The sequence below is a fragment of the Anas platyrhynchos genome, chromosome 2 (genome assembly GCF_047663525.1).
Source record: "Anas platyrhynchos isolate ZD024472 breed Pekin duck chromosome 2, IASCAAS_PekinDuck_T2T, whole genome shotgun sequence".
NCBI lineage: Eukaryota > Metazoa > Chordata > Aves > Anseriformes > Anatidae > Anas > Anas platyrhynchos.
Genome location: NC_092588.1, coordinates 104,061,572 through 104,084,289, shown reverse-complemented (window position 1 = coordinate 104,084,289; position 22,718 = coordinate 104,061,572). Strand labels below are relative to the sequence as shown.

Here is a 22,718-nt window from a genome sequence, read left to right as displayed (position 1 = left end):
TACCTAAATATTAAACCACGTGTCTGAGGGAGCTGTCCAAATATTTGTTGAACTCTGACAGGCTTGTATGAATGAATAAAAGCTTTGGTACCCTGGCAGTTCAGCAAATCATTTCTCAGGCAAAATGTCTGAAAAACTAATTATACAGATACGTGCAAAACATTTTCCACTGTTGGGCACTTTTCATCTGTATGTTGTGATGAATGGCACATTTATATTTCTGTCATATGTTTCTACATATGTCATTGTAAAAGCACTCCAGTGACCCAATATTTACATCAAGAGAAGACAGAAAAATCACAGGATATGACAGTTTTGTTTTTTTTAACGTCTACTCAAGAAGTCATTGAAGTAATCATTACATGTGCTGCTTCTGTTAAAAACAAAACAAAACAAAACAAAACAAAACAAAACAAAACAAAACAAAACAAAAACAAACAAACAAACAAAAAGCTAGAGAGAAAGAAGGTGAGGGAAAGTGGGCAGGGAAGCCACCCCATACATTTGACCTTAATGTGGCAGGGTATGAATACATATAATGATTTTTCAAAGTGTTTGAAGATTTGCAGCTTTAGGGAAAAGAATTATACTAGAAAGGGGGTAGGGTAAGTACCATTCAAATGGAGCCATTATGCTTGCATCTATTTGGGTACTGAAATACGATAAAAGCTATATCACAGGCATAATGACTTCAAGAAAAAAAATAACTGATATATCTCCTGGCAAAACATATTATGAAACCTTTTAGTTCTGCTTTGTATCAGTGGTCTAAATGATGAAACAGAAGAAACAGCACAATTTCCCTACCCTCAGCAGAAACACATAAGGAACTATAGAAGTGCTGGTCAATCACTGACCAGCAGTACCATTTGTATAGACATTGGGGTAAATTAACTAAGTATCTGTGGTCCCTGTGCATTGTTCCTCTACTTCTTTCTCACCCTTTCCTCTCAAAATTCTTGCAGAACATACACAAGATAAGATCAGATTAAACTTATAGATAAGTTTTCCTCTACCTCAGATCAAGAAGGGAAAAAAGAGAAAGAAATAGAAAAAATTGGGAGTGATGTTAACTTATTTCTTATTTCTTTCTCAGTGAGACTGAAATCAAAACTTGCCAGAGGAAACTGAATCAAGCCTAGAGATTCAGAAACACATAACATCACACAGAGCATGGGATGAAGCTGTAATATACTCAAAGTTTACATCTTCCAACAAGTATCTTAAAATAGCAGTTCTTTCCAGCACAGTTACTGTCATTGTGACAATTAAAGGAAAAAGCCTTAAACTGGATACCGAGATAGAAACCCTCCAATATTTGGAACCTGCTGGAATTCAGATGTTGCTTTTGCATTGTGGACCTGTCTCCAAAACAGGATAAAAGCTCAGCCTTAGATGACAGAGCTTTGGAAGAGTTCCCTGTTGACCTAAGATCACAAACTGGGAAAAAATGCAAAGCTGTCTAATCGTTACACACTGTGTCACAAAACAGCTTCCAGAAAAATACTTCCATAACCAGTGCATTCATTTGAAAAGTTCCAGCTAGTACTAAGCAAACATTTTAATTCTGTTGAGGGAAAAAATAAAACAGAACCAAAAACCTTCATGTACATAGTTCTTTCTTAAGTATTTGGAAAACTGCTGATTTTCCATTATAATACCCTATATTTTTAAAAGCTGTGTTGCTACAGCAGGAATAGATATTTAAATGTGAAATATCAAATGTATTAACTGCATTGTGATGACACAAAATTTTAGTGCTCGATTCCTCATCACTACCAAAACATGGCACTGTCAGTATATAGCTCTAGGAGAATATGAAGACAATGGGGCTCTGGAATTTCTTTTACAATATGGAGTTGTTCATAGAGACTGTGAATATCTGCTAGAAGCACATGCATACATGTACTTCCAAGATTTTGATTGCACTCTTTAATGGCTGGGATATCTTAGAAAACACAACGGTTTTTAGTTATCAAAGCAATATCTGTGACTCACAGGACTGTGCCATTTGGCAGTTTACTAAATTAAGACACACTAATGATGGACATGGACTATGCCCAGAAATATACCCAGAAGCTGTCTACTGTAATGTAATTTTCTTTTCAGTTTTTCAAAGAAAAAGATGACTGTTTTTTTGACACATTTGGGATATGTAATGCATTCTGAACACATACGGGGAAAAAGCAGAGGTACTTAATACCTTCTTTGCCTCAGTCTTTAGCAGCAAGACTAGTTGTTCTCCTGGTACTCAGTGCCCTGAATAGACAAGGTAGATAAGGACAAGGAAACAAAGACCTCATAATCCATGAGGAAATGGTTAGCAACCTGTTACTCCACATAGACATACACAAGTCTATGGGCCTAGATTGGATCCACCTGAGGGTACTGTGGGATCTGGCAGAAGTGCTCACCAAGCCACTTTCCATCATTTATCATCAGTCCTGGCTGTCAGAGGAGGTCCCAGTAGACCAGTAGTTAGCCAACATGATGTGCATCTACAAGAAGGGCTGGAAGAAGGATGGGGAAACTATGAGCCTGTCAGTCTGACTACACTGCTGGAAAGGGTTATGGTGATGATTATCTTGTGTGCCATCATGCAGCATTTATGGGACAACCAGGTGAACAGGCCCAGTCAGCATGTGTTTAACAAAGGCAGGTCCTGCTTGACAAAACATGATCTCCTTCTACAACAAGATGACATGGTCAATAGACAAGGGAAAGGCTGTGGATGTGGTCTACCTAGATTTCAGTAAGGTTTTTCACACCATTTTCCACAGCATTCTCCTGAGGAAGATGGCTGCTCAAGGCTTGGATATGTGTACGCTTCATTGGATTAAGAACTGGTTAGGTAACTGAGCCCAAAGAGTCATGGTGAATGGAGCTAAATCCATCTGGAGGCTGGTCCCTAGTGGTGTTCCCCAGGGCTCAGTACTGGGGCCAGGTCTCTTCGATATTTTTATCAGTGATGTGGATGAGGGGATTGAGTGCACCCTCATTGTCTGCAGACAACACAAAGTTAGGCATGAGTGTTGATCTGCTCAAGGGTTGGAAGGCTGTGCAAAGAGATCTGGAAAGGATGGACCAGTGGGCCAAGGCCAAGAGTATAACATTCAACAAGGCTAAGTGCCAGGTCCTAGACCTGGGGCACAACCCCATGCAATGATGCACGCTGGAGGAAGAGTGGCTGGAAACCTGCCAGGCAGAAAGGGACCTGAAAGTATTGGTTGATAGCCAGCTGAATATGAGCCAGTAGTGTGCTCAGGTGGCCAAGAAGGCCAACAGCATCCTGGCTTGTATCATAAATAGCATGGCCAGCAGGACTAGGGAAATGATTGTCCACCTGTACTCAGTTCTGGTGAGACCACAGCTCAAATACTGTGTTCAGTTTTGGGCCCCTCACTGTAAGGGCATCGAGGTTCTGGCACATGCCCAAAGAAGGACAACAAAGCTGGTGAAGGGTCTAGAGAGCAAGTCTTCTGAGGAGCAGCTGAGGGAGCTGGGGTTGTTTAGTTTGGAGAAAAAAAAAAAAAAAAAAAGGCTCAGGGGAGACCTTATTATACTTTACAATTACCTTAAAGGAGATTGTAGTGAGGTGGGGATCGGGCTCTATTTCTTTGCATCAAAATGAGGGTAAACAGCCACTGGGAAAAGTTTAGGTCGGATATTAGGAGAAATTTCTTTACTGAAAGGGTTGTAAATTATTGGAACAGGCTGCCCAGAGAAGTGGTTGAGTCAGCATCCCTGGAGGTCTTCAAGCAACATATAGTTATAGAATTGAGTAGCATGGGTTAGTGGTGAACTTGTCAGTGCTACATTAAAGGTTGGACTAGATGATCTTAGAGGTCTTTTCCAATCTGAATGATTCTATGACTCTATAAAATATGTGATAATCACTGTGGTGGTTTCACTCTGATGGGCAGCTAAAGTCAACCACAACTGCTCTCTCACTCCCTCTCCTCAGAGGAACAGAAGAAAATGAGATTTAATGGTGGGTGGTTGGAACTAGAACCCCCTATGGCAGGGGGTTTGGAACTATATGATCCCTGAGGTCCCTTCTAACCCAGGCCATTATTCTATGATTCTATAATGCAATATCTGTGATACAGTACCCTCAAGAGCTAAAGATCCAATTTCTAAATATAAAATTTTAGTGACTATTCAAGTTATTGCCTCTTCCCTTAAGGTTTATACATAAGTGAGGGTGCAGCTTAGTCTGCAACATTTTCCACTAGTAGAATTATCTGCAGTACATGTGAAAGTATTATGTAATCATTAAATCATCTTGGTTTTGAAAAGATGATTACTTGCTTTGTTAATAACCCCAATCTTCTTGTGAACTTGTTTTTTCCTAGGAGCAAAACTATCAAGTTACTTTTTATGTTACCTTTTTGGTCATTAACTGGCACTTCTTAGGTGCCAGTTCCACCTGAATGAAGCATAGGATATTTAAAGTGTGTATAAACATCTTGAGTAGTAATTTAATATAAAGGTGCTTGTTTAATAGATTGGGTTCATGGGAACATTTAGATTTGACTCTTGTACGAGAGAGAGAAATTCAGTTAAAGACATCTCTATTAAAATGAAATATCACTATCACATCAGATGCAGAAATAAATTTTATATTTAGTATACTCCATATGCTATTCATTACAGCTAGATCTGTAGGTTATTCATTTCACCTTCCCCCAAAAACAAAACAAAACAAAATGGAATTCAATTAGTTTAGGTTCCTTTTCAAATGTAGTGCTAGTAATGCCAGAAGCCTGCACAGTTTTCATGCTAAAACAATCTGATAATTCAGCTTTTATGCTAATATGCTATATTGCCTTTTGTTCTATGACAAGATATGTGTCATTGCTATGGAATTCTACAGAAATATGTTATTTATGAACAGTAAAGCGTTCAAATAACTTGATTCTGCCTCTTCTGTCTCTCGTACATATATTACCAAAAATGTTCTCTATCAGTTCAGATCAAGGTTTAGATTGTGAATTTTCATCTAAGAATGGAGCTCATCTCCCCACCTTCAATGTTTAAGATGATAATTAAAAGAAAATAAAAGCTGTAATAGATGCAATAAACATTATGTGTATAGGTGATGTGCTACGAATAGTGCTTTGCAAAGCTATCCAAGAATGATTGTCGGTAGCTTTCCGGTTTTAAAAGTGAAGGTTAAAATTTCTTCCTATCAATTTTCACATATTTCTTGCAGTCATTTGCATTTTAATGAATAAATAGTTCTATTAGGTTCTTATTTTTAAAATTTAAGTAATGAGTTACATGAATTTTAGCACAATATGTGTTTTTATTGTAGTAAAGAACTGCTGATGAGAGCAATTCTGTTAAAATGTAAAATTATTTTTACACAGCATGCATGGTATACAAATGCATTAGAACTAAATCTCCTACAATATCCTCTCACTGGCTATGAAAAGTTCACAGAAACTCTGGAACTGTTTGTACACAAGGAACATTAGGAAAATGAAACTGTTACTTTTAATTTTCTTATCTGCTTTTTTGCAGTTTTGGACACACTACTAAGACATTCTACTGTATATTTATTTCTAAAATAAATGAGCAATGCTGTATTTTTTTCATGCGTGACACCACTAATGCACTGTATTTTCACTTTACAAAGTTACCCTTGAAGAGTACCCAAAAGCTATATAGCTAGTGCTGAACACAGCAGTTATTCTGTATAGCAGAAATCGCTATAATATATCAGGAATTCTTGGCACTGTTCCTTGCGGTGTCTATCTGATTAGTTACTGATACAGTTCAAGGTGCTAGTTATGATTTAAAAAGCCATAAATGGGTCAGGATCCACTTATTTGAAAGACTGCCTTTACACCTGTGTCTCTCAGTACAGATTGGCTGACCTCTCTCCAGTCCAAGAACTTGCGGACTTACCGCAAACCCAGAGCTTAGATCAGGCTCCTTTTTTCTACATATGCATTTATTATTCAAACACATAAATTTGTGTTTGAATAATATGAATATGAAAGAATAGTATTCTCTGGTCCTCCAAAAAGCTGTCTACCTACAAGCCCCTGTTCTTCACAGAATCACAGAATTTCGAGGTTGGAAGAGACCTCAAGATCATCGAGTCCAACCTCTGACCTAACACTAACAGTCCCCACTAAACCATATCCCTAAGCTCTACATCTAAACGTCTTTTAAAGACTTCCAGGGATGGTGACTTCACCACCTCCCTGGGCAGCCTGTTCCAATGTCTAACAACCCTTTCGGTAAAGAAGTTCTTCCTAACATCCAGTCTAAAACTCCCCTGGCGCAACTTAAGCCCATTCCCCCGCGTCCTGTCACCAGGCACGTGGGAGAACAGACCAAACCCCACCTCGCTACAGCCTCCTTTAAGGTATCTGTAGAGAGCAATAAGGTTGCCCCTGAGCCTCCTTTTCTCCAGGCTGAACAAGCCCAGCTCCCTCAGCCGCTCCTCGTAGGACTTGTTCTCCAGGCCCCTCACCAGCTTCGTCGCCCTTCTCTGGATCTGCTCAAGCACCTCGATGTCCTTCTTGTAGTGAGGGGCCCAAAACTGAACGCAGTACTCGAGGTGCGGCCTCACCAGAGCCAAGTACAGGGGGACGATCACCTCCCTAGCCCTGCTGGCCACACTGTTTCTTATGCAAGCCAGGATGCTGTTGGCCTTTTTGGCCACCTGAGCACACTGCTGGCTCATATTCAGCCGAATATTCTTGGGTCTGTTGCATGTGCTGTGCGTGCTTCAAACCCACTAGAGAGGCAGAGTTACTCTTACTGTTTCACCTTGTAATAGTACCTTCATGTTCAAGCTGCTGATGACGAAGTCTGAGGAATCACACATATGCCAGACTTCCAATGCAAATAATTCAAATCCAAACTTATTATGCTGACAGTTGGAGAGAGTCAGGGGACACATCTGCTGTATCAACTGCCCAGTATTTCACATCAGAAAGAAGAGCTGAGACAATTGTCATGTATTAATAGATTAAATAAATAATGAACTCCTGGAACAAAAAAATGCCCCATTTTCATTTTTCACTATCATATTTTTCTGCCTCAACATGGCAATGCAGGTGACTGAGACAGGATATCTGTGAGAATGCCCTTATGGGATATTATCCAAGCAAAACCAGTGTTAAAGGCAGAAAAATTAAAATTCCACACAACAAAACCAAAATTTCTGAGACCATATATATCACTACATTAAATTACTTGAAGTTAATTAAGATAAGCCATTCTAGCACCAGTTAAAAAGATGGAAAAGAGTCACACAACTGATTTTTCTTGTAAATAAACTTTATTCCCTTCCTATGGTGGTAGATGGGGGAAAGTCAATAATACCTGGATAGACAAAAATAATCTGACATGTTGAGAAAGTTGCCTTTGGACCACAGACATTACTGAAATAGTTTTCAACAAATACAGAACCACTGGATGAGAGGATCATAGAATATCCCATGTTGGAAATGGACCTTCAAGTCCTTCAAGGATCATCATGGACCTTCAAGATCCTTCAAGGATCATCAAGTCCAACTCCTAGCTACACATAGAACCACACAAAAATCAACTATATGTCTGAGAGTGCTGTCCAAACACATATTGAATTTAGCAGTCTCAGTGCTGTGACCACTTCCTCAGGGAGCCTGTCTCAGTCCCTGACCACCCTCTTGGTGAAGAACTTTTCCCTAACACCCAGCCTGACCCCAAGCTGTCCCAGCTCCATGCCGCTCCCTCAGGTCCTATCACTGGTCACCAGAGAGTAGAGCTCAGTGCCTCCACTCCCCATTGTGAGGAAGCAGCAGGCTGCCATGATGCCTTCCCTCAGCCTCCTCTTTCTCTAGGATGAAAAAAGCAAGTCTTCTCCTCTAGACCTTTCACTGTCTTTGGTGCCATCCTTTGAGCACTCTCTAATAGTTCAACAATAATAAGTTATTATTAGTTCAACAATAATAAGAACAATAATATTGTTCATATATTGCAGTGCCCAAAACTTCACACAGTACTTGAGGTGAGGCAGCACCAGCGCAGAGCAGGACAATCCCCTCAGCGGGCTAGCAGTGCCATGCGTGATGCACCCCAGGGTGTGGGTGGCCCTTTTGGCTACCAGATTAAGCTCATATTCAAGTTGTCATCTACCAGAACACCCAGATCCATTTCCAAGGAAATGCTCTCCAGTCTCTCATCGCCCAGTCTGTACATATATCCAGGGTTGCCTCATCTCAAGTGCAGAATCTGGCACTTGCTCATTAAGTTTCATGTCCTTGGTGATTGCCCAGACCTCTAATTTGTCAGGTCCTCTGTGGAAGTCCTCTCCACCCTCAACAGAGTCAACAGCTCCTCCTAACTTAGTGTTATCTGCAAATTGACTTTGTATGCATTTGAGGCCTGCATCCAGATTATTTATAAAAATATCAAAGAGCACTGGCCCTGGGGAAAATGGAGCCCAGGGGAACTGTCCACCAGCCTGATGTAATCCCATTTACCAGAACCCTTTGAGCCTATTGTTCACCCATCATATTATGTATTTATCTAGCTGTGTGCTAGACATTTTGTCCAGTATAATGCTGTGAGAAACAGTATCAAAAGCTTTGTTGAAATCCAAAAAAAAGATTACAAAAATATGCTGATACACAACAGTTTTGGTAAATAGCTATATATATACATATATACATATACATATATATATATATAAAAATATATATATATATATATATATATAAAATGCACCACTGATGATACAAAGGCCTGTTAAAGTTAATTAACAGCTCTAATTCAAAAAGCTTATAAAATGGATTAGTTACTGCTTTCCTCAGAATATACTGCATGGAGACTATAGTTGTTATGTCTCCTCTCCTCAAAAGCTCTCAACAATTATTTCTCTTTTGCCAAAAAATATGAATTATGAAATTCCCTTTTTCCCAGTTATATTAAAAAAAAAAAAAAAAAAAAAGAATTAGCAAATATAATGCAGTTACCTGTCATATTGCAGTAAACTTTCAAAGGTCCCAGTGCCCCACTGCCATCTGGATCTATCCAGTAGTAATTTGAAGTTTTGCCCAAGTGTTTGTATGCTTCACAAGAGAGTTCATAAATAGCTGGAATAAAATAAAATACAACAATAAGTATCTTCAAATCCTGGAGCAGAAAAAAATCCATAATAAGAGTAAATTGACCTTATTTGTATAAAGAACTATACCTTTGACATTAAAATAATGTCAATAACTTTCATAGAAAATAAATATTTCCAAAAAATACAGAAGTGATTAAAAGCTTAAGGCATATTTATTTATTTATTTATTTATTATTTTTTTCCCTCTACACATAAGAAAAAGTCAGAATAGGGAGAGAATTCCAGCAACTTAGAGGAAAGTGTCGGAGGGGAGGAACAACCGAAGATTTTTTGAGAGTAACTTAAAACCTTTTTTTGAAAATACCTTGGTTTAGAACTTTGTTTATACAGTGTTTTTTTTTTTTTTTTTAAGTGTTTTAATGTTGTTGTTGTTTAAGTTGTATATTACAAAAGAAGATTTCTATTGATACAACATATTTTTCCCTTTAGTTTTCTTTAAAGATATACATCAAAAAGGTTTTGAATTTTCTTTCAGTAAATATTAGATTTTTTGTAAGTCTTCTCTCTTGTGCAAGGACCAAATGTTACAAGTTTTTTTGTTTGAAATTAATCAATCAGCTGATAAAATAAATGAAATGTTTGTTTAACCACTTCATAACCACTCTACAATTTAATCTATCTGTTGGCAATTCTTACAGCTGATCTGAAAAGACTGGCTGTATTTCAAATGTCCAAAAGGATGAGCTGTTTTGTTGGGTGCTGATTGTAAGTGGGTGACTGATCACATACATATATGTGCACACAAACATTTAAAGACCTCCAAACAACTATCAAGATGCAGTAAGGACAGTGGAGCTGAAAAGAAATCTTCAATTTTGATGGGGAATAAATGCAAAGAAAAAGATTATTATACAAGCATAAAGAAAATCTCTTTGTTGATGCTATAAGAAAAATAATTTTCTGGAAGGTTTTACTTGTTCATTGCAGGGTCTAAATTCAATTTAATATAAGTAGACATTGTAATTAAATTTTGAAATATTCCAAGACATTTCCCCTCCTTGCTCCCCAAACTAAAATCAACAGATTATTTCATTATCAAGGAGATACTCTGCCTGTTTGCAGACATTTCATCCAGATTTTCAGTAATTATTATTAATTATTATATTAAGTAATTCATAATGTTTGTTTTTTCTCCAGAAATGTATCTTTAACTCTCAACACATTATCTAGCATCTCTGTTAATGTAGTTGTGATATTGTGTCACAAATTTTAATAGATCCATTCAAGGTCAAGCAAAGAAGATTACAAATACTCTTTATGATTTTCTGGAAATTTGGGGACTTTTTTCATTTTTAAACTGTTTCAGAAAACTAAAGGAGCTTTGTAGTATCCAAATCTATATGTAAATCCACATGACATTTTTCTCCTTTCAAGAAGATAAGTCAGTCTTTGAGCAGAGATGCTACTGGAAAGAAAAAAAAAGAAAAAAAAAAAAAAGTTAAAGTATAATAGAGAAGGCAAAGCTAACAAGTTATACTGTTCATTTATCCAATGACATGGAATAGTTTACAGAAAATTAAAGTGTTTAGATTCAGTCCCCTGCTTTCAATTCTTCTGGAATGGGAGAACTAAGTGTTTGGTAGTTATTTAACAGCACAAAAAGGATAAATTTCTGTAAGTCAGCATTTGTTAAGCATCAACCAAATGTTGAACACCAAACAATGGAAATGAAGATAGTTCTTGAAATAAAGAAAATGCATTGGGATATTCTGAATAAATTCAATTTGTGGAAAAATATTTTTATGAGGGTGTGATGGGGTTTTGGCAGTTTTTATTCTGATGTAGATGCATACCTCAAGACCTTGAAAATGTATTATCAGGAATAAATAAAAATGAAAAGACAGATCTTGAATTAAGAAGCAGTAATGTACAAATCATGTAACAGGAATTCGGGAATAAAATGAAAGAATAAGTGAAGTTAGTATACTGACAGAATAATTCGTAATTGAGATTCAATAGGAAACAATCATGTTCTGGTATATGGAAACATTTGATGAAAGAAAAAGACCTTTATGTTGAATTCAGATGTCTAATGGTAGTCACTAATATAAACAGCAGAACAGAAGTGGAAAGGCTTAGGAAGATTAGGCTTTGAAGGGAAGCAGGGTAAGGCATGATACCAAGAACTCAGAGAAGAAGACAGGATGCCACAGGATCATATCATGATTCAGTCCTTCCTTTTATGGCATTTGAAATGGTGCAGAAAGATTAGTCAAACGTGTAAGGGTGAAAAGGTAAAAACAGAAGTTCTAAGAAACCCAAAGAAAACCTATAACAGATGAAAGGACAAGTATTTAACAAGTCATTGCTTTGGAAGACAAGTTAATTAAATCCCATATGAAAATTAAAACAAAATACAGCAAGGATTGAGACCATGGCACAATCAAAGCATAAATAAAGAAAACAATTAAGAGATCCAGGAAAGACAAGTCAGCAAAATACAAGACTTGGATATAACATATAGATGTACATATGCACATAGAGTACACATAGAGTACATATGCAAATAAGGAGAAATGCCTGCAGGAACAGGAACAGGAAAAGGTTTTTACTGAGGATTTCTTCTGGGAGATAGGGGAAAAAAAAAAAAAAAAAAAAAAAAGTACTGAAAGACACATAGCAACAGATTTTTTGGTAGGAGTAAAATAGCAAAAACGTGCATTTGCTTTCTTGGCAGCTGGTCCAAATACACAATACATACTCTTAATGGAATTCAGAATATTATTAAACATCAAAATCTTTCAAGATGAAGATAAAATTCACTACATCTGCATTTCTGGCCAGATAAGCAACTTCTAATATAATACATCCAAGTACTAAATCAAAAGAAGGTTAATAATATTCTTTCTGATAGGAAGAGGGAAAAACAAACAAACAAACAAAACCAAACAACTACACACACAACAAATCAAACAAAAAACAAACCAAAAACCAACCAACCAGCAAACCACAACAAAACAAAAAGAACACACTCCATAAATGACTTTCTCTATCAACTTGACATTCTTTCATATCACATCAAAAACTGTCAATAAGTGATGAAAACCTGGTCAGGACAGAACAGTGATCTGAGTTCTGATTTAAACTTCATTTAAACTTTTGGTGTAAAACACCAAGCTGCTTTAACTGTAGTAGCCTAAGCAGAAATCTAGTCATTTTAATCAGTTGACAAAAACAACTACAATGCATTTTGTAATTCACTATTGACTAAGCTAGCATCCATAATAGTGGGCTTTAGCACAGATTGATGTGTGAAGTTTTTCTTTTTACAAAGGTTAGGCTAGGGAAGCAGAGTAAGGGAGAACAACTTAAATAAATCAATTAAGTAAATCAAAAACTAACACAGATATCTACATCATTTTCATTGTTTTATATACTCATGGGTTCTCTTCTCCCAAAAGAACTGCTTATCTGAACCCCAAAAGGGAGGTAGTGATCAAGGAAAACATTTCTTTCTTAGTTTTAGGATCCTTTATTTTAAATAACTGGGGAAAAGTAAAGAGTTCAGACAAGTTTACCTAATAGTGTTTTTTTTCTAGCTCCAGATTGTTTGCCAAAATTTGGAAGCAGTCATCTCTTAGATTTAAATGTCTGTTTATTCATTGAGGGAAATGTGGTCTTAATCCTGTTTTACTTTCTGACTGGAGTGAAGATCAAGAGTTGTCCCATGCAGCTTACACAGCTGCTGGTTATTTCTAGAATGCAGAATAACTGAAATACAGAAAGGATTTAAGAACTCTTGTCACTTTACATGCTGTTCCCACAGAGTTTCAGTAGCACCTTGGTGAACTATTTTTCTGTAACACTATGTAAAAAGCAGTTTTCTTTTAGGGCTAACAAATATCTTCCTTTTATAAGTACAAAGCTCATTATAAATATGAGACCTAGCTTGACAGTCTGCACTATGTAACATAATGAGTGTATTGAAATGCATTTTGTTTCTGTCGGTGAACATGGCTGTGGCAGGGGATAAACTCCCCTGAACTTCTGCTTATGCAAGAGTAAATCTCCTTAGCTTTATGAGGGTGTAAGAAAGGAGTAGATTCACAGGAAATGATAGAATTAAATGAATATAAAAGTGACAAAAGTAGGAAGTACATCAGATCCACAAAGTCCTTCTATTCCTCTCCATTAATTTCAACTTCCCTGAAATATATTGAAAGCTAAATAGAATTATAAGGTGCTTGGATTTAGGTCACCCAAGTTGGTTTCAGCTCCTGAGCTCCTTTAAAGGGCTTAAAAGCACAAGAAAGGGGAAGAGAAAACAAAATTACTCAATAAATAGTTTTACACTGAATGGCATACCTGCAATTTTAGAAATTAACATTAATTGCAAAATCTTTCTGACTCTACGTCTCTAGAGTTGTACAGCTATTTTTTATTATACTGTGAAGTTTTAGATCACTTTTCCAGGAATGAAATACCAGCAAAAATGGACAAGGAAAGTAATTTTTGCAAAATACTGAGATTATGCCTGACCACATAAAGATATTGCTATGTTTCAGCAATGTTCATAGAAATAGATGTTTTACGCATTTTGAAGTACCTATTAATTATTTTTAATTAGAACATTAAAAATTCCCCAAATACCCCAGTTATAAGTACCTAAATACTATTAACCTAATATATCCTCAACTTCTGTCTTTTTTTAAAAGGCATGCTTTCATCAAATTATAGTACACTTTAAAATTACTGTCTTTTGACTGGCCAAAGACAAAGCCATTGCACTCATGTTTCTGGAACGTAGGAGATTAAACCAAGAGATAAAACCAAGAGCAAGAAGAATTTCTCAGCCTTAATTAGGTTTAAGGCTGAGAAACAAACAAAACCAAGCGATTTCAGTCCTAAAGGCAAGCACAGCCCCTGGCATCTTGATTTCAGTCCTAAAGGCAAGCACAGCCCATGGCATCTCCACATACCTTCAGTGTGAAATTAATATTTGACTTTTTTTTTTCTCTTTTTTCCTAGAACACAGCCATTGAAGGGGCCCTTGGTTTGCTCTTGCAGTTGGTCAGTTCAGACATGAATTACAAGAGCTCAAAACCATACCATCCTTGCACTGTGGCCACGTGAGATTAGTAAGAACCTATTACAAATAGCACAGCTATCTTACTCACGGAAGTTCAAATGCAAGATAACTTAACCTTATCTTTATCCTGGTTTAGTTCTGCCATTATTAACATAATTAAATAATTATTACATTGTTATACAAGATGTTCCAGGAAAAGGTTGTTAAGTTGGGTCCAAATTATTTTTGAAGAAAAAAAAAAAAAGAGGAGAGGCGAAAGAGTGGAATCATTTTGTTGATCATATTTAGTGTTAACAGCAGAATCATATGACTGAGATGAACCTTAAAGACAATCTAAACCACCTTGGTCCCAAAAAGCTTTAACATCTATTTTCCTGACAGAATGATTAAAAATAAACAAACAAAACAAAACCAACCAACCAAACAAGAAACACTCATCAAGTTCAACAAAGAAAAGCACAGAGTTCTGCACCTGGGGAGGTTCCCCCCCCCCCCCCCCCCCCAGAAGGCAGCTAAGTACTACACAGCTGCTGGCATCCACAGGTGGGATGGGGGAGAGAATCAGAGAACCAAAGGTGCAATAACTCGTGGTTCAAAATAAAGACACTTTACTAGGTAAAGCTAAAGCTGTACATGCAAGCAAAGCAAAACAGTGAATTCATTCACTACTTCCCATCGGCAGGCAGGTGTTCAGCCACTTGCGGGAAAGCAGGGCTCATCGTGCTTAACAGATTCTTGGGAAGATAAACGCCATCACTCCAAACATCACCCCTTTCTCCTTCTTTAACCAAGTTTTTACTGCTGAGCTTGACATTATAAGGCATAAGATAGCTCTTTGGTCAGTTTGAGTCACTTGTCCCAGATGTGTCCCCTCGCAGCTCTTTGTGCGTCCGCAGCCTCCTACCTGGCCGGGCAGCATGAGAAGCTGAAAAATCCTTGGCTCTGTGTAAGCACTACTCTGCAACAACTAAAAACATTGGTGTGTTATCACCACTACTTTCATCAAAAATCCAAAATACAGCATTGTGTGAGCTTCTATGAAGAAAATTAACTCTAGCCCAGCCAAAAAAATGACAGGAGGAACAATCCCATGCACCAGGACATGCTGGGGTCCTCCCAGGTAGAAAGCAGCTCTGCAGAAAAGGACCTAGGAAGCCTGGTGGGCACCAAGTCTGACATAAGTCAGTACTGTGCCTTTGCTGCTAAGAAGGCTAATAGTATCCTTGGCTGTATTAGGCAAAGTATCATCAGCAGGTTAAGAGACGTGATCCTTCTGCTCCACTCGGTATCAGGGGGGCCACACCTGGAATACTGTGTCCAGTTCTGGACCCTCAGGACAAGAGAGACATGAAGTCCTGGAAAGAGTCAAATGGAGGGGTCACAAAGGTGAAGGGACTAGAGCACCTCTCCTTTGAGGAAAGGCTGAGAGAGCTGGGACTGTTCAGCCTGGAAAAGAGAAGGCTCAGGGGGGATCTTATCTATGTGTATAAACACCTGAGGAGAGGGCACAAAGAAGACAGTGCCAGACTCTTTTCAGTTGTGCCCAGTTATAGGAAAAGAGGCAGCAGGTACAAAATGAAAAACAGGAGGAATAACTTCTTTGTAGTGTGAGTGACTGAGCACTAGCATTAGCCCTGAAAGGTTGTGTTATCTGTAGGTTTGTGCTGGTGTGCCTTGCCAAAAAAATAATTAAAAAAAAAAAAATCACATATAGAATACACATGAAGGTCTTTTAATTAAATAGTTAATTACATAATTCTGCAGAATTAGGTGCTTGGCAATCTTTCACAAAGCAAGCACACCTCTCACTTGAATCACCGTTATTTATACACAGCTATCTTGTGAAACTATCTCTGACTACTTTTGATTGGTTATTTTAGCTCGCATAACTTATCTCTGTTGAGCTTGGTCCCTCAGAGGACCAGCAAGGAGGGGAACACCAATCCCACAAGTCCATACATTTGCATTTTTGATTTTTTTTTTTTTTTTTTTTTTTAGTATGTTAACAACCCTTAAAGAGCAAATGGTTACCATGGCTCAGCCTGGAATCTTCCTTCAGCTATTTTCCTCCTTTTTGTTTTCTAGCTTTCATCTCTTATCTCCCTTGCTTCTGCTAGCTCAAGGCTACCAGTTTCCTAGTTCTCTTCAAGGTTTCCCTGTTCTTTTAAGCGTAAGACTAGAATTTCCCCCCTTTGAGACTACAAAACTCACTTTAAGGTTTCATAGTTCTCACCACATAGTTCTTGTCCATTTCTGCTAATTTTAAGAAGTACTCCAAATTATCCATATCTCATTTTGCTAGCTTTACTTGGTTAGGTTTGCTGAACCAAGCACTATACAAATTTAGACAACTAGGCATGTATTGCAAAACACAACTACATATGACTTTTGTAACTACAATTAATATGATAACTAAAAACAGTTCTTATAATCCAGTCTAGCAACCATGACCACAAACAGGAAAAAGATGGTGGACTATTAATGGTTGCATCCTGAGACACTTGGTGAAATAAACAGATGCTTGCCTGATTCTGTTGATATCTGTCAATCATTTGCTTCTTCTCATTTACATGGAGTCTCCCTCCTTGGAGACCTTCAAAAGCCACCTGGACATGGTCCTGGGTAACCTACTGTAGGTATCCCTACTTGTGTAGTGGGGTTGGACCACATGACCTCCAGAGGTCCCTTCCAACCTTAACCATTTTGTGACTCTGTGAAGGTAAACCTACAGATAGAATTATGGTGCTTATGGCTGAACCAGTGTACTTTTCTGGCCATTGCTGCATTGGTTGTCACATGGCAAAAATTTTCCATCCTTCATGACTGAGCACAAACTTTCTTCCTGCTGCCATTGATCTAAGCTTCATCTTTCTTAAAGCTCTGAAGTTATGGATTGCTGCTTTCCCAGCTGCTGTACATGCCTTACACTCTCCCTTCCCCTCCTACTGTGAGATAATGAACTTGTAAAGGATTCTCATTATTAGTGCAATATTCAAATATGCCCCGTAGAAATGGAAAAGAAATTAAAACACAGAGAAAAAAATAATAAGATGTGCGGAAATTTGCCAAATTTGTGTCAAGTTGACTTTAGGCTCATTTTTGCCAGTGATAAACAAGACAATTACCATTGTGGTAACCAAGGGAGGGAAGTAGACAGTAGGATAAGAAAGAGCATGATTTTATTTGCCACTGGGATAATAAAGAACTCTGTTGCCATGAGGGTGAAAACTGCAATATGAGTTACCACAAAGTTGTTCTACCCAGGAATTTGCTATAAATATACAAGAAAAAAAAATCCCTTTATAGCAAACAAAAAGGTGTTTCCGTTTCTCTGTTGCTGGTTCTTACATTCCTTTGGGGAGGGTGGAGGGAAGAAAAATGAATTTAGAAACAAATACCTGATCAAAAATGGATTTTTTAACAAACCTAGCAGTGATTTAAAATTAGAAGCCATAAATTTGGCAATTAGCACCATTGTACCAATGTCAGCCTTCAGACAACTCAAGAAAGAAGTATAATTAGACACCAGTTTTTAACAAGGTACTTTGGAGAATGACTTATCATTCAAGGACAGACAGTCACATTTTTTTAAAACCACATTCTGATACAGTTTTCTGTGACTGAAATAAACACTCTTCAGGATATAAACATTCGAAACTGAAAATGGCAAGTCATGCTAAGCTCCACATAAAGGCATGGATTCATTTTAAATGTGGATGGTTTGGCATATCTGTGTAGCTGTAAACCATAACCAGGCACTGCATCTGGTGGGGGAAGACTGACATAGAAACTATTGGATATTCAAAGTACTTGTGCTGGTTTTACATTGGTTCCAGCCACAGGAAGCTTCAGGGATGCTGAGTTTGCGTCTTCTCCAGCTGGAGTCACCAGGAGAACAACCAATATCAACCCAGTCTTCCATGTAAAAGGTTTCAAGATTGGCATAAAATCTAAACTTGAAAAATCCATACCCTGAAGAAAGGGTGTGATTTCTGCTCCCACTCCCACTTACTTTGTATTGACAAGGCAATAGAAAAGAGAAGAGGAGACAAGGTGCAAGCCTGAATTCACAATTTCCCAGCTGTGTAAAATGAACACCTGATTACAATATGAAGTGTAGTGAAATACACAAATGAAAATCTTAGAAAATTATATGAGGGCCAAAAGTAGGGGAGATGTAAATTTAGGTAAAAGTTATGTAAATATATGGAATAATATTTTAACACAAGATGTCTATGAGCAGTTACAAACAGTAAAACTACATTTTTTCCCCACCACGTTCATACCAGTTCTTTCCTGCCTTGGATAACAAGGTGTTTGGTCTATCTTAAGTCCTGAACTTCATTATCAATGTTAAATAATGCCCAACTGTACAAAGACACATTCTCTTTACAGAGCGTGAAGAGACTATAATGTCAGGTTTTATTATGAATACTAATTCCAAAATGCATTATTCCCATGATAATTTAAAGAGCCTTAATAGTTACTTTTATAGGCCTTGACAGTTGTATTTGTCACTGTTTCCTGATCCTCTCCCAAGCCTCACCACCCCTGTTCCCCAAATAATTTTATCACTGTAACAGTTGCAATTTGCAATCCCATGAAGGAAAATGTGGTACCTTGCTTGACCATACTTAGTACAACTTTCACTGGCATAAAACCTATTCAAATTATTAAAAAAGATATTACTGGTCAAATAAAATAAGCATTATTAAAGCCTTACACCAAAAACATATACGAAAAAAAAAATACACACACACCAACAATAAAAATTAAATTACCTACAAAACAATGGCTGTACATACAGATTTACAGACACCTAAACAAACATTTTCTGGAGAAACTGAGCACTTGTTTCAGCAAACAGAAAAGAACTAAGACATTATGAAAACAAATGCTCATATCAGCATTTACATTATCTCAATGAAAACATCCTTTATCAACATGACACCAATTTAGAACCAATGCATCATCTTTGTCATTTCCATAAATCACTGAGCAACTCACAACACCAACAGAATTCAACATTTTTAACTGCCAAAAAAATGTCAGCAGAAACATCTGCTCCATGTCTCTTTTTTCATATTTTTCTCTCTACTACTTTCAAGTGGGAATGATTGTGTCCTGGCAACTTACTGGAAATCATTTTCACATCTCATTCACATAATGGATGAGCTGTGAAATTAGTAACATAGATTGGAGGTTGCACTGGTTGGCATGCACTCTCTTTCACTGCTGTTTAAATAGCAGCAATTCAGAGTATGTATTTAGACTGTTTACTGAGGGGATGGAATCATAGAAAAGTGTACTGAAAGCTCATCTGCACACCTACAGATGACTTCAGACATGCAATTGCAGCAGAGGAACCCAAATATTCCTCTGCCCATCTGCTCCCAGGCCCATCACAGGAGCCACTAGCTCAAAGATCCATCTGTACAATCCCAAAGGAGCACAGGGACACATTGGCTGGCAGCAACCCAAATTGAGGAGTACAGAGGAATGAATGTCCCATATGGGGTCTTCCTTGCAGTTGTCTCAGCAGAATCATCAGCCCCAGTGTCCAGGTGTGACACCCATCACCATGAGTCACTGGGAGTAGTTCTCCCATCAACATTCTGGACTAAGGGGGCTGCTGCCTAGGGGTAGGATACATTATAGGATGCAGGGGAAAAGCACTTTAGGATCATAGAGGACATACAGGATGTTCAGAGAAAGAATCAAAGGCAAGAAATAGGAGGGGGTTAGGGGACCTGGAGAAGGAAAAAGCATGAGAAAAAGAGGGAAAAGTATAAATAGTTAGCTGGTCAGTACACTTTTCTGGTTTTGCTCTGCACATGAACAGCACAGTCTGTCCTGCCTTCTTATCAAATTCCCTTCTAAATTTTACCTGGTTGAGGGGCTCTCTATTCCGGATGCATGTGTGTATGTGGGGTGTGAGTGCCAACATCTAAGTCAGACCACAGGTTGGAGGGCCCCTGTGTCTATGGTGACAGACACAGGACCAATACAGGTGTGTGATGTCTAAAGAAGATTGAGCCAGACTAGCTAGCAACCAGGTGAAAGTGGCTTGGGAGCAAGGGAGAATTAGTGGGTTTTTAAGGGCTAGCTTTGTGTGTGAGAGTGCCTAGGTATCTCTGCGAGTGAGTGCATAGGGAGCAGAGGTGTCAGCTACAGGGACCTGGAAAAGTCCTGGCCAGCCGTGTGTGTGTGTGTGCATGCCATGGTCTGCACCAGCAACTGGAGTTGGACTACCACCTCAAGTGTTGTATGTCCTGGTGTCAGCAGCTGGGGAGATTGGGATCCAGCACCAGCCAATGGGCATTCCATGTCTCTGAGCACAGATGCTGGAGAGATCTGACCTGTACTTATGTATATATACTCCTTCCAGGGGGACCTCCATCCTACTCAGTTATGTATGTATGTTGTGTATATGAGTGCCTGTTGGGCACACACACACACACAAAGCCTGTCTTTAGGCTTGCTATTGGTTGGACCTCAGGACATTGAGCTGCAGCAGCCTTGCCTCTTTTGGGTTGTTTGATCTGGCATGACATGTTTTCTTCTAACAAAAGGCATTGCATAGCGAATACATGTCAAATGTCATGCAAGGTCAAACTACACAACTTAACTCCTGCAATCATTTACTGTTGCAGTTAAACTTCCTACAGATTCCTGCATCTCAGCTACAGTGATGTTAAATACATCTTTTTCTGTTATTAGTAACATGTTGCCTGATAAGTAGTTCAAGTGATTAGAACCGGGTGAAGCTCTCAACTTCTGTCCAATACAGCTTTTTAATCTGCAGAAAATATTTGATGACTGTCATCTAAGCCGCTGGAAAAAGGCAAATACAAAGAGTGGGTGAAAAGAAAAATAATGTGAGCAGATGATTAGAAAAGAAAAAATAAAAGAAAGAAACAAACTACTGAGGTTGATAGGCAAGCACAAAGAAATTCAGAAACATGGAAATGAAGAAAACAAAAATAGATTTGAAAGGAGTCTAGTTAAGAAATTCAAAAAGTTTTAACAAGCCAGTGCAGCTGAGTTAGACTGAGCATGCATCTCAGAAATGCAGTAATTTCTGCATTGTCTTCAAGTAGCAGTCCCAGATATAGCTTCAAATAAAACAAAAGTAGTGAGAAACTGTGTTACATTTTCCTCTAGGTTTCAGAGCATCTATTATTTCTTTCTGAATATAAAACAATACTGAAAACATACCAAACAAAATAGAACGACAGTCACAAGAAAAAATAATTAAAAGCTTTTTAAACAAGTGATCAGATGATTAATTCATCCATATTCCCTAACGTAAAAGCTTCAATAAGCTTAAAAATTTGCAAGATGAGATTCTAAGAAAGACTCTATGGTTGCAGTAAAACAAAAGTAGTGGTGTTAGATGAGCTGTACAACTAAGACTTTTACTGAGGGAAAACAAAACAAAACAAAACAAAACAAAACAAAACTTTTGACACGGTCTCCCATAGGATCCTACTGGACAAAATGTCCACCATACAGCTAAATAAAAACATCATACGATGGGTGAGCAATTGGCTAACGGGCAGGGCCCAAAGGGTTATAGTAAATGGGGCTGCGTCACGCTGGCGAGCGGTCACCAGTGGGGTCCCTCAAGGCTCCATTTTAGGGCCGGTACTTTTCAATATTTTTATAAACGATCTGGATGTAGGAATAGAAGGCATTTTGAGCAAGTTTGCTGATGACACCAAACTTGGAGGAGTTGTGGACTCGAATGAGGGTGGAAAGGCCTTGCAGAGGGATCTGGATAGGTTGGAGAGATGGGCGATCACCAACTGCATGAAGTTCAATAAGAGCAAGTGCCGGGTCCTGCACCTGGGACGGGGAAACCCTGGCTGCACGTACAGACTGGGCGATGAGACACTGGAGAGCAGCCTAGAAGAGAGGGATCTGGGGGTCGTGGTAGACAGCAAGTTGAATATGAGCCAGCAGTGTGCCCTGGCAGCCAGGAGGGCCAACCGTGTCCTGGGGTGCATCAAGCACGGCATCGCTAATAGGTCAAGGGAGGTGATTGTCCCGCTCTACTCTGCGCTGGTGCGGCCTCACCTCGAGTACTGTGTGCAGTTCTGGGCACCACAGTATAAAAAGGACATGAAACTGTTGGAGAGCGTCAAGAGGAGGGCTTCGAAGATGGTGAAAGGCCTGGAGGGGAAGACGTACGAGGAATGGCTGAGGGCACTGGGCCTGTTTAGCCTGGAGAAGAGGAGGCTGAGGGGAGACCTCATCGCAGTCTACAACTTCCTCGTAAGGGGGTGTCAAGAGGCAGGAGACCTTTTCTCCATTAACACCAGTGACAGGACCCGCGGGAACGGGGTAAAGCTGAGGCAGGGGAAATTTAGGCTTGACATCAGGAGGGGGTTCTTCACAGAGAGGGTGGTTGCACACTGGAACAGGCTCCCCAGGGAAGTGGTCACTGCACCGAGCCTGTCTGAATTTAAGAAGAGATTGGACTGTGCACTTAGTCACATGGTCTGAACTTTTGGGTAGACCTGTGCGGTGTCAAGAGTTGGACTTGATGATCCT

At 38.6% G+C, this 22,718-nt stretch overlaps 1 protein-coding gene across 1 annotated transcript in view; it reads right to left on the bottom strand.

Annotated features, from left to right (window-relative positions):
• The window catches only part of CNTNAP2 (contactin associated protein 2), a 1,145,390-nt gene that overhangs the window by 360,953 nt on the left and 761,719 nt on the right, over positions 1 to 22,718 (bottom strand). The window contains exon 12 of the mRNA XM_027451306.3: positions 8,979 to 9,098. Within this exon, the coding sequence (XP_027307107.1) occupies positions 8,979 to 9,098 (120 nt within the window). The remainder of the gene's footprint in view (positions 1 to 8,978; positions 9,099 to 22,718) is intronic.